This window comes from Sus scrofa, chromosome 1 (assembly GCF_054392235.1).
Source record: "Sus scrofa isolate SSC_HxYL_T2T_F1_AM1 chromosome 1, Sscrofa_HxYL_maternal_Yorkshire_Landrace_v2.0, whole genome shotgun sequence".
Lineage (NCBI taxonomy): Eukaryota > Metazoa > Chordata > Mammalia > Artiodactyla > Suidae > Sus > Sus scrofa.
Window position 1 is genome coordinate 44934999 of NC_139383.1, and position 14031 is coordinate 44949029.

A 14031-nucleotide genomic window follows, 5' to 3' on the forward strand; every position below is an offset into this window, starting at 1 on the left:
GTCAATAATTGAAAATATTCAATTTAAGTACTCAAAAAGATGCCATACAATGTTACTATTATACAAACATTATTTTCTTTTTTAAAGATAATTATACTAGTAAGAATATAGTGAAATGGGCGTTCCCGTCATGGCACAGCAGAAACCAATCCAGCTAGGAACCATGAGGTTGCAGGTTCGATCCCTGGCCTCGCTCAGTAGGTTAAAAGGTCCAGCATTGCCAGTGAGCTGTGTTGTAGGTTGCAGATGAGGCTTGGATCTAGAGTTGCTGTGGCTCTGGCAGAGGCCAGCGGCTACAGCTCCAATTCGACCCCTAGCCTGGGAACCTCCATATGCCGCGGGTGTGGCTCTAAAAAGACAAAAAAAAAAAAAAAAGAATATAGTGAAATGAAATAAATACCTATACAAACTAAAGATGGGAGTATAAATTAATACACTGTTTATTCCCTTTGACCCATGATTTTACTTTTATAAACTCATACTAAGGAAGTTTTGGATTGTACAAGGATTTATGTAGCTTTGTTTATGATAATCAAAAACTGTGAAAAATGAAATATCTGATTAAATTATTTTACAGTCATGCTCTGATGTTATGCTGCCATTTTTTTTAATCTGAAAATTATTTCTAAAAGAATTAAGAATATGTATCTCTAATTTGTTTCTTGGCAGGGGGACTAATGATTTTTATATTTGCTTCTTTAAATTTTTTTTATATTTGTAGATACTCTACAATCAACATGTGTTACTTTGATAATGTTTTAAAAAAGATGTGATTTAAAAATACATTTTAGAGAAAAATTAACTACTGGCAAAGAAAAATGCCTTAAAATGAAAAAAATCTAACAAAACTCATAAATTCTTAACAATATCAAATAACCATAATGAAAATCAATCTTGCCTTTAGAAAGCAGCTTTCTAAATTTCTGTGTTGCTGTTAGCTGTTGATCAGCATTATTAGAAAAAATCATCTGAACCATATCTGTGGTAATAACTTCTTCCTAAAACACAGAAAATATAATTATTATTTAAATATTTTGTATTAGTAATTTTGCTGTATCACCATCTCTGAAATATTATTGAAATACAATTTTAAATACACTTTTGTAATATCTACCTCTGGAATGGGTACAGTGGAAGTGATATCTGGATCCTGGATAGGACTTTCTAACATAGATTCGTCACTTTTGGGCAAAGAGACATTTCTGCGTTTGAATAACTGTAAAAAAGAGAAATAACCTTATATGTTGAGCTTTCCATAAAACATAAATTCCTATAGAATTATATTTTCCTTTAAGTGAACAAAACAATAATCATATAACTAAAATTCTGAATATTTCAGTATTTTTTTTAATATTTCAATATTTCTTAATCATTATACCACGAACACCTAAATTATCTACGAGAAGTTAAACTTTCTGGGCTAGATTAGCTCTTGCCCTTTATTTCAGCTTTCGGTCATTCTTAATCTCAGATCTTTTACCAATGGCCAGTCCCATAAGCAGAACAACATTTAGATTTTACAACATTTTAAGAAGCACATATACCTATACTAGATTATAAAATGTTTAAAAATGTTTCCAAGAAAATCTTAATTAAAAAGCAAACTATTACATTAGTGAGTTAATGTGTACATTAACAGAGCTGGTAACAGATTAACAAAGAAGAGAATTCTCAGAAAAGATGTCCTGATGCTTATTAACTCAGGAATGAATAAAGGAAAAAAAAAAGAGGAGCAAAGAGTCTTGATCAGATCACTGGGGAAGATTTATAGATACATCTTGTACATCAAAATTGAGGGAAAAAATCTGATATCATATTCTTTTTCATAGCTAAGTAAGTTCTGTTGTTCCTCAGTCTATATACAGTTCTCTTTCTTTTTTCTTTTTGTCATTTTAGGGCCGCACCTGCAGCATACGGAGGTTCCTGGGAGGGGTTGAATCAGAGCTACAGCTGCCGGCCTACGCCACAGCAGCACCAGATCCGAGCCATGTCTGTGACCTAAACCACAGCTCACAGCAACACTGGATCCTTAACCCACTGAGCGAGGCCAGAGATCAAACCTGCGTCCTCATGAATACTAGTCAGATTCGTTTCTGCTTAGCCACGAAGGGAATTCCAACACAGTTCTCTTTCTAACCATTCATTCAAATGATTTTTTTTTTCCCCTGAGTTCTTAACTATAATAGAGAGTATACTCTATTATAGCATATAATTTGTCATCTAATATACCACAAATAGGGGGGTAACAAATCATAATCATATTTCTAAAACAGGCTTTTTTCTACTTTCTTCATTGTTAGCCTTTTTCACATGTAAGTTTTAATCCAGGTATGTGAGGAGCACAACCTCCTAACTATTTATGAATACCTCTAAATTTAAGTATTACTGGAAAAATGTTGAGATACACTCTTTTAAATGAGTTTTTTTCTATTCCTTACGTCATATCTACAAGGTTCAAACAGGGAAGTCTAAGAGATCTGGTTGATGAGACTACAGGAAGAACAGTATGAGTAGCAAAGGAAGAGGATTACAATTAACTTAAGGGCAAGAGCTATGAAAACCACAAAGCAACAAATGAATAACTGTTTTTTTTAGGGGGCAAATCTTACAATGACAAGTGAAAGTGATCTAAATACGCTCAAGAGTAAAAATTTCTTAGCACTGGAGTAAAATATTACCATAAAAGGCTTATCAATGAAACAGAAAAGCAATTCTTATGTGACTAAAAATAGCACAGGATTCTGATTCATGAATTTGATAACATTATTCCTGGAGTCTAACAGATTAAAAAATAGGGTAATCTATATTCAATTTCCTAAAACATTTTTTATTTAAATTTATCTAAAAATTAGCAATAATAAAACTTCTAAACTCTGTACATAATAATGTTTTTATGTTAAACAGAATTAAATATTTTAAAACACCAACCTGTTCTTCCCTTTTTTGTTTTCGAAGCTGTATTCCTTCTTCTTCTCTTCGTCTACGCATCTCTTGGGGATTTAGGGCTTTATTCTTGTAACTTTTCATTCTATAGTTATCCTTCCCTGGACTAGCCATGGCATCTTAAAATTAGAGAAGAAAACAGATACCAGTAACACTCAAAACAACACAAGGTATTTACTCTAGGTCAAGTAAATTCAGGCTCAGTGACCAAACAAAGCAACAAAAGCCAATCTGAAAATTATTCCCTCACTCCCATATCAAAATTGGAGCAAAGTGACCAAATATTTTAAGACTTAACTACCAAACAATTAATAGATTTTGGTCTAAACATAGACAGAGTCATTACCCTAACTCCACTGATCCAGAGATGTACTCCCCCATCCCTGGTATTTTAACCTTTCTGTAAGTGAGATGCACCTTAAAATTACTGTCAGCCAGGAAATGATCATGAAATAGTTGGGTAAAAAACTTCTAAATTATAGTTTCTGGAAAGATCAAGAAAAAACAGCAGTAAACTGTCTTATTTTCAATAAAATATGTTATCAGGCTTCAGTAAGCAAACCTCAAATATTTATTGGGATCTGGCTTCTTTCATTTACTTAAGGAACTTCCTTGGGAACTAAAGTCACACAGGTCATAACTTATGACCACAATACCAGTTTTTAGCACGAGAATATAATTAGTTCTTTTAAAATCCTGAAATACTTCTAATCTTAATTTTTATGTATTTTTATATTTTTAAAATATTAACATTTACATAAACAATTTATCCATTCATTGATATATCCAGCAAATGTAAGTGCCTAAAAATAAGGCAAGTACCATAGGAAAGAAGTAATAGATTTAATAACTAGGTCACTGGTAAAGACAGAAAAATTTCATTAGTGGTAGGAGCTAAAGGTAGAATGGAATAAGCTGAGGACTTCACAATGATTTAAAAGCACAGGTGCCTTTGAACTATTAACACATGTATGGTCTAGCGATTAAAATCCATTTACAACCAATAGCCCTCTGTATTTAATGAACTTATTTTTAGCAATACTGTGAGAACTTAAAGTATTTATTACCGGAAATAGGCCAATCTAACTTTCTTAATAATAACAATAACTAGTATTATTCTCTGTTTCACGAATAAAAATTCTGTCTCAATAAAAGCTTAGGTTCTTGGAAGGGAAAAACAGAGATCAGAGTCCATTACGTTACAGAGCAAACTGGGCTTCAACATTAGTTAGTGAATTACACTCAATAAGTATAAAATATCTTAGCAAAATGAAATGTTCACAGCAATAAGCCTCTTAAAATATTTATCACCTATACATTAGGCATTTTCTAAACCACTGGCCTCTAAACTTTTTAAATCACACATCCTTCTGTATGCAAAATACATTTGGGAATTCATTCTTGATATATTTATACACATATATTACTAGATTAATAAACTACCCCATTATAAATTCACACAGAATTTTTTTTTTAAAGAACAGTTTTAGGGAGTTCCTTTATGGCACAGTGGGTTAAGGATCCAGTGTTGTCACTGCACTGGCTCGGGTTGCTGCTGAGCAACCCCTCATGAGTGGTGTGGGTTCAATCCCTGGCCCCAGAACTTGCACATGCTGTCAGCGTGGCCAAGAAAAAAAAAAAATTAAGGTAAACAAATGGAAGTTCTAACATTTTCTCCCCACATCTGACTGAATTACCTTGTGTCTCCCAACATACACAGCAGACACTAACCCTAAGACTATCTAGGCAATGACATTAAAATCTTTCAATGTAAATGTTAACCAAATAAAATCCAGCCCCCCCAAAACTTATATATCATTTGTTCCTTTTTTTTTATAGAACTTCTTGTTTCTGATTTAACATCTGTCTCCTCACTGCAGTTACTTTAACAGGAATACAAGAGCTCTCCTTTGGCAGAGGGTTAAGGATCCTGTGTTGTCACTGCTGTGGCTGGGGTTTGATGCCTGGCTTGGGAAGGTCCAGATGCCATGGGTGCGGCCAAAAATAAATAAAGGGAACGTAAAATCCAAGGAAAATGAACTTTAAGGGTGCCTTACCCAAGAGGATGTTTCAGTGGAAAATAGCTTAAACTAACCATATTTCAAAGGCTACTGTCTCATACAAATTATTTTAAATATAAGAAATGCCATTCAGACATTTTAAAGTTGTTAAATAGAGGAATTTTTTTCTAGTCATAAGCTTATTTATTTATTCAGCTCTTTGAAAAACTATGTTGAGGTTGGGCAAATAACTGGAATCTGATTACACATTTACATAATTTCTTGTCTTCATACAGCCTCCATTTATATGGGCTTTAGTGTCTATTAGTAAAACTACAAAATCAGTACAAAGGGGGCAGTGCACCAAACAGAGCCCCAAACAAACAGTACTTGAAGATCTAAAGAACAGGGTCATTTCTTGTTTACCAAAAGAGAAAGTCACTTCCCTACAAAACATAAACCACTTAGTGTTGTAATTAAGAGACACCAAATCAGAAGATACTTTATTAAAAAAGTGTTCAACAGACTTGTTGCCAAGGCAGAAATGGGGAGGGGATAGGATGCACTGGGTGTTTGGGGTTAGCAGATGCAAACTATTACATTTACAATAGATAAGCAATGAGGTCCTATTGTACAGCACAGGGAACTATATCTAACCTTGTGATAGAACATGATGGAAGATAATATAAGAATGTGTGTGTGTATGCATGTATGCCTGGGTCACTTTGATGTACAGCAGAAATTGTTAAATCATTGTTAAATCAACCATAATTTTAAAATAGTTAAAAACAAAAACAAAAAAATGTGTTCAAAAAGCCCAAGAGTAAATGCCAACGTCATATTCTTTTGAAGTATCACTATCCCATTTCACAGCTTTCAATTCATTTCATCTCTTATGCATTATCAAAGGGACACTATTAAATTTTCACTTTGGCAGTGAGCTGGCAGATATTACAGAAGCACCTAACCCACGCTTGCCGGCGTCAAAACTGAGCCTTTCGAGGCACCTGCGTCCAAGTGGAAGGCAACTTATGCAGGCAGAAGGTGCGATATGCAGGCCTATGGAACCCAATCTGCTTTATTCCGGACACCATAAAACTTCTAATAAGCTGCAGGAGAGATGGCCGAGTCCCAGGAGCGAGAGGTAACACTTAACAAGACCATGTACTGAAGAGGAGGAACTACCAGAAACAGTGAAGCAGGATGTTATCTCCTGCCTAAAGTTCTTTTTGAAGACCAGCCTGACTCTGGGAGAGTATATGTGCTCCCTGCGCCTCCCCGTCCTCAAGAGAGGCTGCCACGCCCCCGCCACCACTGTCTGCCACAGGAAATTGAGAAAACCCCAGCGTGGGCTGGTCCTGAACCCTATAAGTAAGGCTGTGGCTTCAAGACCCAATAGCTCCCAAAGCCTAAACTCACCCAATCTGGTCTGTGTCACTCCCACTTACTCATTAATGTGGCACTATCCAGCGCCGCAACTTCCCTGTCCTCGGCTTCGGCGTCTGCTGCGATATCAGTGGGTCCACCACTCCGCCCCTAGCGATGAGTATAGAGACCAGGCTCCCAACTCAAGATGGCGGCCACCTGCGCCCCTTACCCGAGACCCCAAGGGTCGTCTCCCAGAAACCCTTGCACGCGGCGGCGGCGGCCGCGGCGGTGGCTGCTGCACAGCCCAGCAGAGGGGCGGAGAGAAGCGCGCCCCAGCCCCACCCACCCAAGGAGGAGCCGGCGCCTGCGCGTGCTCAGCAATTTTAACCCCGCGGAGTTGCTGTGGCAGCAGTGTCCCACTGTCCCAGTCCTCTGTGCCCGCTCTCACTCTTTCATTCATTCATTCGTTCGTTGATTGAATAATTCATTCGTTCATTTTACAATGCAGTATTGATGGAGGGCCTAATCTATGCCAGGCATTGTTTTAGTATTAAAGGTAAAACGGTGTACACAACGGATAGAAGTCCTAAACTCATGGAGATTTGTAGAGCCTCCTCAGCTTCATTTGTTCTACCACTGCGCTCTGCTCATTTGTTTCAAGCTTTTCAGTTAGCCATGTGTTTAAATTTTTGGATTCTATAACATCTGTGGATTTTTTGACAAAAACATAGTCTGTGACATATGTAATGAGTAACTCCAGATAATGTACTCTAAATTATTTTAACACGTAAAGCCTTGTAATACACCCTGGGGTCGAACAAACAGTATTGAAAACAAATTGTTTTCCACGTGTAATGCTAGGCACATCATGTATTAGATATATAACACATGATTCTTTCTCTGAAGAAGCTCCTGTTGACCATCTCTTGCTCTTTTTCTCTCCCACCCCACCTCCCTTTTGTTCTATTTTCTGAGAAATTTTTTTGGATTATTTTACAGATTTCCACTGATTTTTTTTTTTAATTCTGCTATTGTATTTTTTAAATCTCAAGAGCTGTTTCTTATTTTTAAATTCAGGGATCAAGATAGTGTTAGCTTGTAGTCTTGCAGCAAGAACATACCTTAGGCATCCTCCATAGTTTGGAATTTGGCACATAGCATTACAAACTCTTTATTGATAATGTAATAAAACGTTACAGAGTCAGGCCCTAGATAGTGGGTATTGTGGATTCGTGTAATGCCCTAGGACCAGCCCTGGGAATTCATTCACAAAGATCTCAACCTTGCCAGGAAGATGCAAGAATGACTACGACTCCCAGAATGCACTACAACCCCAGATTAGCGTGGAGCGGTGCATCCTGGGAGTACATTCACTCGGGGAAGGAGAGGAAGAGCTTTTTTGAATATTTTTCTGGGAGTTGAAGTTGTTCGGAATCGCTGCTTCTCTTTTCGGCTATCCGTGAGTCTCTGGGTGTAGAGGGCTGCCTCAGTCTTTCAGGCCTGGAGAAGTAATCGACGCCGCGCACGCACCTTTCTGCCCCGGACCCAGACGGCCTCAGCATCAGAACCCGAAAAGGAAGCTAAGCACAGGGCAGGGTGGCTGCCGCCGTCTCTCCGAGCCACCAGGAACTGACCATCCCAGCCCTCGTTCCATAGGCCCACCCTTTGACCCATTTAGTATCTGGGCTGGTTTCAGGCCCTGGCCCGGGAGATTGACACGGATCTTTGAGCAGGTTCGGCTTTGTGGCATTCCGGCCCTTCCCACCTCCTCACCACTTACCCATCCCAGCACCTCTCTCTGGCCTCCGTACATCTCTCGTCCCCTCGTTCTGAGCTAAGTGTTGGGCAATTGAAGCGTGTTCTCTGTCCAGCGGTGCCCCAGCCACAAAAAAGAACCTTTCTGGGTGTGACGTTCTTTCCACTGAGGGTTTGAGAGAATTTCCTTCTAAAGTCGAGACTGTTTTCACTTGTATGAAGTGAAATTAGAAAAATAAGGACAATGTAGGGAGTTCTTACACAGTTAAATTTATTTAAATGATTGGGATAGTTTACTTGTTTTTATTTCCCGTTTGTTTTAAAATAATTTTTAGCTGAAAGATAATGTAGTGGAAAGGTTGTAGCGGGAACTGCTGCCTAAGAATTATTTCTTAGCGAAATCACCTTTTTTGTCGGTAGCCAGTACCTCAAAATGACTGCTGATTTAGTATAACTCATAGGCAGAACCTCAAAGAGATGAGATATCTTACCTAAAATTACGAAAGGTGAGATAATAATCCAGTTCTCTTGGCTCTGGAATCTACTCTGCTCACACTGATTTTATTCTTTGAGTTGAGAATACAGCGGGCCTGACTGGGTTAGCATTTTGGCTAACCATTTTCTGGAGGCAGTGAGGTACCTGAGCCAGGGTTTTCTCCTTGTAGAATGGTAATAATGGTACTTAAATTAGTTTGATATGTGTAAAGCTCTTTACCTTTTAACTGCTGTTATTAAGATTTATTTACTCAATTCCTTGTTTATAGCTTTAAAGTTTTGTATTTAGATATATCATTTGATAAAGTTCCTTCTCTTTCTTTGTTTTCTTATTTGGTTTGTCTTACCCAGGCAGTTTTATAAACGTTATTTTTTCTTTACCTCAGGCCAGACACACCTTTTGAAGTTTTGAAAAATTATCTAATTTGCATCATTATTGCCTTTGTTTTATTAAAACCATAAGCTTGAAACACAAGTTTTACTTGAAATTTTAGATGAAATTTAGATATAAATTCGTGTGTTCAAGGAACAGTAATTTCATCTAAATAACCCAGTTTTCAGTAACCAATATAGTTACTCCAAATCACTTTATAGAATGTATTTTCTTTTTCTTCGTCTCTTAATTTCTAACAAAATAATACTGTATTCTTTTTCAGTTTCCTGCTTTACCATGCTCTCTTGTGATATTTGTGGTGAAACAGTAACCTCAGAACCAGACATGAAGGCTCACCTAATTGTTCATATGGAAGATGATGTTATATGTCCATTTTGCAAATTGTCAGGTGTGAGTTATGATGAAATGTGTTTTCATATTGAAACTGCTCATTTTGAGCAAAATGAGCTAGAAAGAAACATTGAGAGGATTAATTCAGTACAGTACGGAACTTCTGACAACAGGACGGACAGCACCCTGCAGTGTAGAATGGAAGTTAATTCAAGTATTCATTCAGCTTGTGCGTCTAATCATCCGAAAATTTTAGCTCAAAGTCTGCCTAAGGAAGGATCTTTAAAACATAAAGGCTTTCATTCAGAGAATGTAACTGAATCCAGAAAATTTCTGAAAAGTAAGGAAAAACAGTCTGACCTAACCAAAATAAAAGGATCAATTTATGAAACAATGTATAGTCCTCCTGAATGCCCATTCTGTGGAAAAATAGAAGATTGTAGTCAAGATATGGAAACTCATGTGAAAACAAAGCATACCAACCTTTTAGATACTCCATTAGAAGGTAAAGTGTTTGTTTTATGTAATAAGCAGCAGTAGTCTCAACTTAATAGGTGGTGTCCCAAAAGTTGGTTTATACATCAGATGACTGCAAATGTATTTTTAATTTTCAGTTCATAGCATTGTTCATTTGCCTTTATTGGAATATGGAACTATAGTAATGGAAATTTTGATGCAAATTAAAAATGTTTCAGCTATATTGAAAGTAGTTTTAGAATCTTTCTGAGGAGAAATAGTCTCATAGTCCAGTTTCCAGAGGTATTCTTTTTTTATTTTTTTTATTTTTTTTAATACCAGCCCAGTGAACTGTCTGGGACCCTGATTTTCTGTTATTGAGTTCTAGTTTGAGTCTGTTATGGCCAGAGAACACACTCTGATGAAAATTCTTTTGAGTTTGTTGAAACTTGTTTTATGGCCTAAGATATGGTATATTGTCTATCTTAGTATATGTTCCATACACTTGGGGGGAAAATGTGTATTCTGCTATTGTTGGGTTGAGTGTTCTATATTCGTCGATTAGAGTATGTTGTTGATTATGTTCAGATCTTTCATGTCCTTGTTGCTTTCATGTTCGGGAGTCCTACCAGTTTTTGAAAGGGGTTGAAGTTCCCAATTGTAATTGTATAATTGTCTGTTTTTCCTTTCAGCTATATCAGGATTTGTTTCATGTATTTTGAGTCTCTTTTGTTGGTGCATACACATTTAGAATCATGTCTCTCTTAACTGTTAAGTTTTAAGAGTAATTTATATATTTTGAATGCAAATCCTTTAGCAGATGTGTTTTGCAAATATTTCCTCTTGGTCTGGGGCTTGTCTTTTCATTCTCTTAACAGTGTCACAGAACAAGTTTTGCTTTTAATGAAGTTCACCTTATTTGATTTTCTGTAATGGGTTGTGCTTTTGGTGTTGTATCAAAACTCTTTGCCAAACCCAAGGTCATTAATAGTTTTGAATTTTACACTTACATCTGATTCATTTGAGTTAATTTTTACAAAAGGTTAAGGAGAGTGCATAGATTACTTTTTATTTAAATTTAATAAATTACATTTTTTAGAGCAGTCTCAAGTTCACAGCAAAATTGAGTAGAACGTACAGAGGATACCCATGTACCCCCTGTTGTCCCCATATTCTCAAAACCTCCTCCACTATTCAATAGCTCATACTAAGTGATATACTTGTTAAAATCAATGAATCCACACTGACACATAGATATCACTCAAAGTCCTAAATTTACTTCAGGTTTCAGTCTCTCGTGTGTGTATTCTACAGGTTTTAACAAATACGTAGTGACATGAACGCACCATTTTGTAGCATACAGAATAGCTTCACTGCCCTAAAAATTCTATGTTCCACTTAGTCCTCCTTCTGTCTTTCTGTTCACTGGCAACCACTGATATTTTTATTATCTCCATATTTTTGCCTTTTCCAGAATGTCACATAATTGACTCATACAGTATATAGCTTTTTCAGATTGGTTACTTTCACTTGGTAATAAACATTTAAGATTCTTCCATGTCATTTTATGGCTCGATAGCTCATTTTTTTAAAGCACTGAATAATATTCTTTTGTATATACCACAGATTATCTCCTTCCTACTGAAGAACATCTTGGTTGCTTCCAAGTTTTGGCAATTATGAATAAAGCTGCCCTAAATATCCATGTAGCAGTTTTTGTGTGGAATAGAAGTTTTTAATTCATTTGGATAAAAACCAAGGAATTCATAATTCTGGATCACATGGTACCACTTTTTCTGGCAAACTGTACCGTCTAGAGTGGTGGCTCATATCTGCAGCTCTTTGATGTCATGCTCCCTACTAGACAGTATGATCCCAGTGGCCAGGTTCATGCCGAATGCTTGAATTCTGCACCCCACCACTCTAGAAGTCTAGAGAGTGCTGAGAATCCAGCCCCGCCAAATCTGTATTTAGATGGGCCTCTACTTACCATTTGATTTTCCTTTTTCCTTTTCTTGTTTTGACTATAGACCTGAATGTTTATTTAATATTTTCCTTTATTTGTAGGGATAAGAGAGGTTTTTTCTTCTGTTCAGTCTTCCATCTTGACACTAGAAATAGAAAAGTTGTTTTAGATCCAACTACAAAGAGTTTTTATTTAATAAAGTCAGCGGGTAATAGACACTCTTTGATTTGGGGGTGGAAAATCTAAAACTGTTAAAAATAAAAGCAACTAAATTATATCTCTAATACAGACTGTGATGAACCACTCTATGACTGCCCTATGTGTGGGCTTATCTGTACAAATTACCATATTCTCCAGGAACATGTTGACTTGCATTTGGAAGAAAGCGGCTTTGGACAAGGTATGCCTATATGTTTAAAAATAAGAATGTCTTGACTTAATTTCTACCTCCTAGGACACTATCTACTTTTTAAAATTAGTGATACAGAGGGGGAAAAAAAGCACACTGGTTAAAAATAAATCTGTCTCTTAAAAAAATTCCAGTGTGGCTTCAACTTTTTTAGAAGTTTTCTCACAGAAAAGTTATAAAGGATGAACTATTGTGACTGAACTAGGAGTGTGTACCCAGGGTTTTGCCTGACCATTAGTATTTAGAAGACAGTGAAATATTGTACAATTTAAAAAATCTGTTTGTTTTGCAAGTTGAGGCCATTTTCTTTCAGCAGCTGAAAGTAATTGAATTTAGCATCTTGTCAGTAAAAATTGTTTATGAACTATGAAGCTGCCATGTGGCATATATAATTTTATTATTTATTTATTTATTTATTTTTGTTTTTTAGGTCCACACCCACGGTATATGGAGGTTCCCAGGCTAGGGGTCGAATCTGAGCTACAGCTGCTGGCCTATCACCACAACCACAGCAACGCCAGATCCGAGCCACATCTGCGACCTACACCACAACTCATGGCAACGCCAGATCCTTAACCCACTGAGCGAGGCCGGAGATTGAATCCACAACCTCATGGTTCCTAGTCGGATTCGTTTTCTGCTGCACCACCATAGGAATTCCTTATATGATTTTAAAAAGAATGTGAACTAGGTGACTTAAAAGTTTTTCAAGTGCATTTCCAGCTGCCTGCTTAGCTTCTTTATTACCACTTACTGGTTTTACAAGAGATTCTAAAGTTTTCCTCTGTCCCCTATTTCAATAGTGGCATTAAGTAATCATGATTATGCCTTAGAAGTGGAAAGATCCTATATGAGTTTCACAATTCCATTGAAAGAAAATATGAAGTAGACTCAGAGAAACCATTTGTGTTCTGCTGGATTTCAGTTTTATAGATATCTCTTGTTAGTGCAGGGGTCTTTAGTGTTCATTATCAGAGATCCTAGTACCAGTTGGTAATGTCCATAGACAGCATTATGTGCTCACTCAGCCTAATAACAAAGTGAGAATTCCTGGAGCAAAGATAAACGTACTCTACTGCGGTGGTTCTCTACTAATTACTGTGGAAGAATAACCCTCTGAAGTTGAGTGTCTGATAATTCTTGTTTATGATTAGCTTTGTATGGTTACTAAATTATTCTGTAAGCCTGTAGTGGATAATGAGAGAAATATATGATCTTAGTAAATCAATATAGAGAACCTCAGAACTATGCCAAAAATCACTTTTGATTTGCACATCTCCAACAGTGGAAATAGGGACCACATTGGAAGATGTAGCAGAGGTTGTGAGGTTTGAAAAGGAAAGAGAGACTATTCAAATGCTAACAAAACATCAGATTGGGAGGTCAGGGAGATGCTGGCCAGAAGCCACTGACTAATGGATCTGTGGGACAGTGGGTAGAGAGGAAAAAGGGCAAGATGTTGCAGAGTTGTACGATTTGCTTGGGGTCAGACTGTAATTAAGTCATGATCTAATATCTGTACTTTATAAACTTCCATTACTTATATTTTTATACCCTTTATTGTTTTCTTTCCCCCCTTCCCTGATATTTCTTTTAAAAACCTATCTGCCTTGTTTGTGTTAATAAGGAGCACCACTCAAGGGTGTTACTTAATTTCTCTAAGTTCTGGTTTCCTCGTGGATAATAACACCTAGCTTCCTAAGGTTGTTGTGAGGATCCAAATAAGATAATTAATGAGAAGTGCTTGTCACAACCTAAATACTCTGAATAGTAGTGATTTAAATGGTGTTTATACCTTTACAAAAGTAGTTCAGGTTCTGCTAGATTTGTACTCAGTGTTTCTACGACATCATAGTCATGAATAAATAACAAAATAATAGCATTTACTCCATTTCAAAATATGCGTTAACATATA

At 36.7% G+C, this 14031-nt stretch overlaps 3 protein-coding genes across 39 annotated transcripts in view; 2 read left to right on the top strand and 1 right to left on the bottom strand.

Moving 5' to 3' along the window:
* Window positions 1-6521, bottom strand: part of KPNA5 (karyopherin subunit alpha 5) — a 38307-nt gene extending 31786 nt beyond the window's left edge. For 2 of the 4 annotated variants that reach the window (XR_014804920.1, XM_005654392.4), the window contains exons 1-4: window positions 6392-6521; window positions 2929-3062; window positions 1115-1216; window positions 899-998 (exon numbers count right to left, since the gene is read on the bottom strand). Coding sequence is in view for 3 of the 4 variants with exons in the window: in XM_005654392.4 (XP_005654449.1) it covers window positions 899-998; window positions 1115-1216; window positions 2929-3062; window positions 6392-6395 (340 nt within the window). In the remaining variant the exon portion in view is untranslated. Of the gene's footprint in view, window positions 1-898; window positions 999-1114; window positions 1217-2928; window positions 3063-6362 lie in introns of all 4 variants that reach the window. The other 2 variants (XM_005654393.4, XM_084958414.1) reach the window with 1 other exon arrangement.
* PHF3 (PHD finger protein 3) overlaps window positions 1-14031 on the top strand; it is a 1103753-nt gene that overhangs the window by 740914 nt on the left and 348808 nt on the right. The gene's annotated exons all lie outside the window — the stretch shown is intronic.
* Window positions 7664-14031, top strand: part of ZUP1 (zinc finger containing ubiquitin peptidase 1) — a 106129-nt gene continuing 99761 nt past the window's right edge. For 15 of the 34 annotated variants that reach the window (XR_014806660.1, XR_014806633.1, XR_014806873.1 and 12 more), the window contains exons 1-3: window positions 7674-8044; window positions 9218-9790; window positions 11997-12107. Coding sequence is in view for 6 of the 34 variants with exons in the window: in XM_084961653.1 (XP_084817779.1) it covers window positions 9232-9790; window positions 11997-12107 (670 nt within the window). In the remaining 28 variants the exon portion in view is untranslated. Of the gene's footprint in view, window positions 9791-11996; window positions 12108-14031 lie in introns of all 34 variants that reach the window. The other 19 variants (XR_014806728.1, XR_014806710.1, XR_014806746.1 and 16 more) reach the window with 3 other exon arrangements.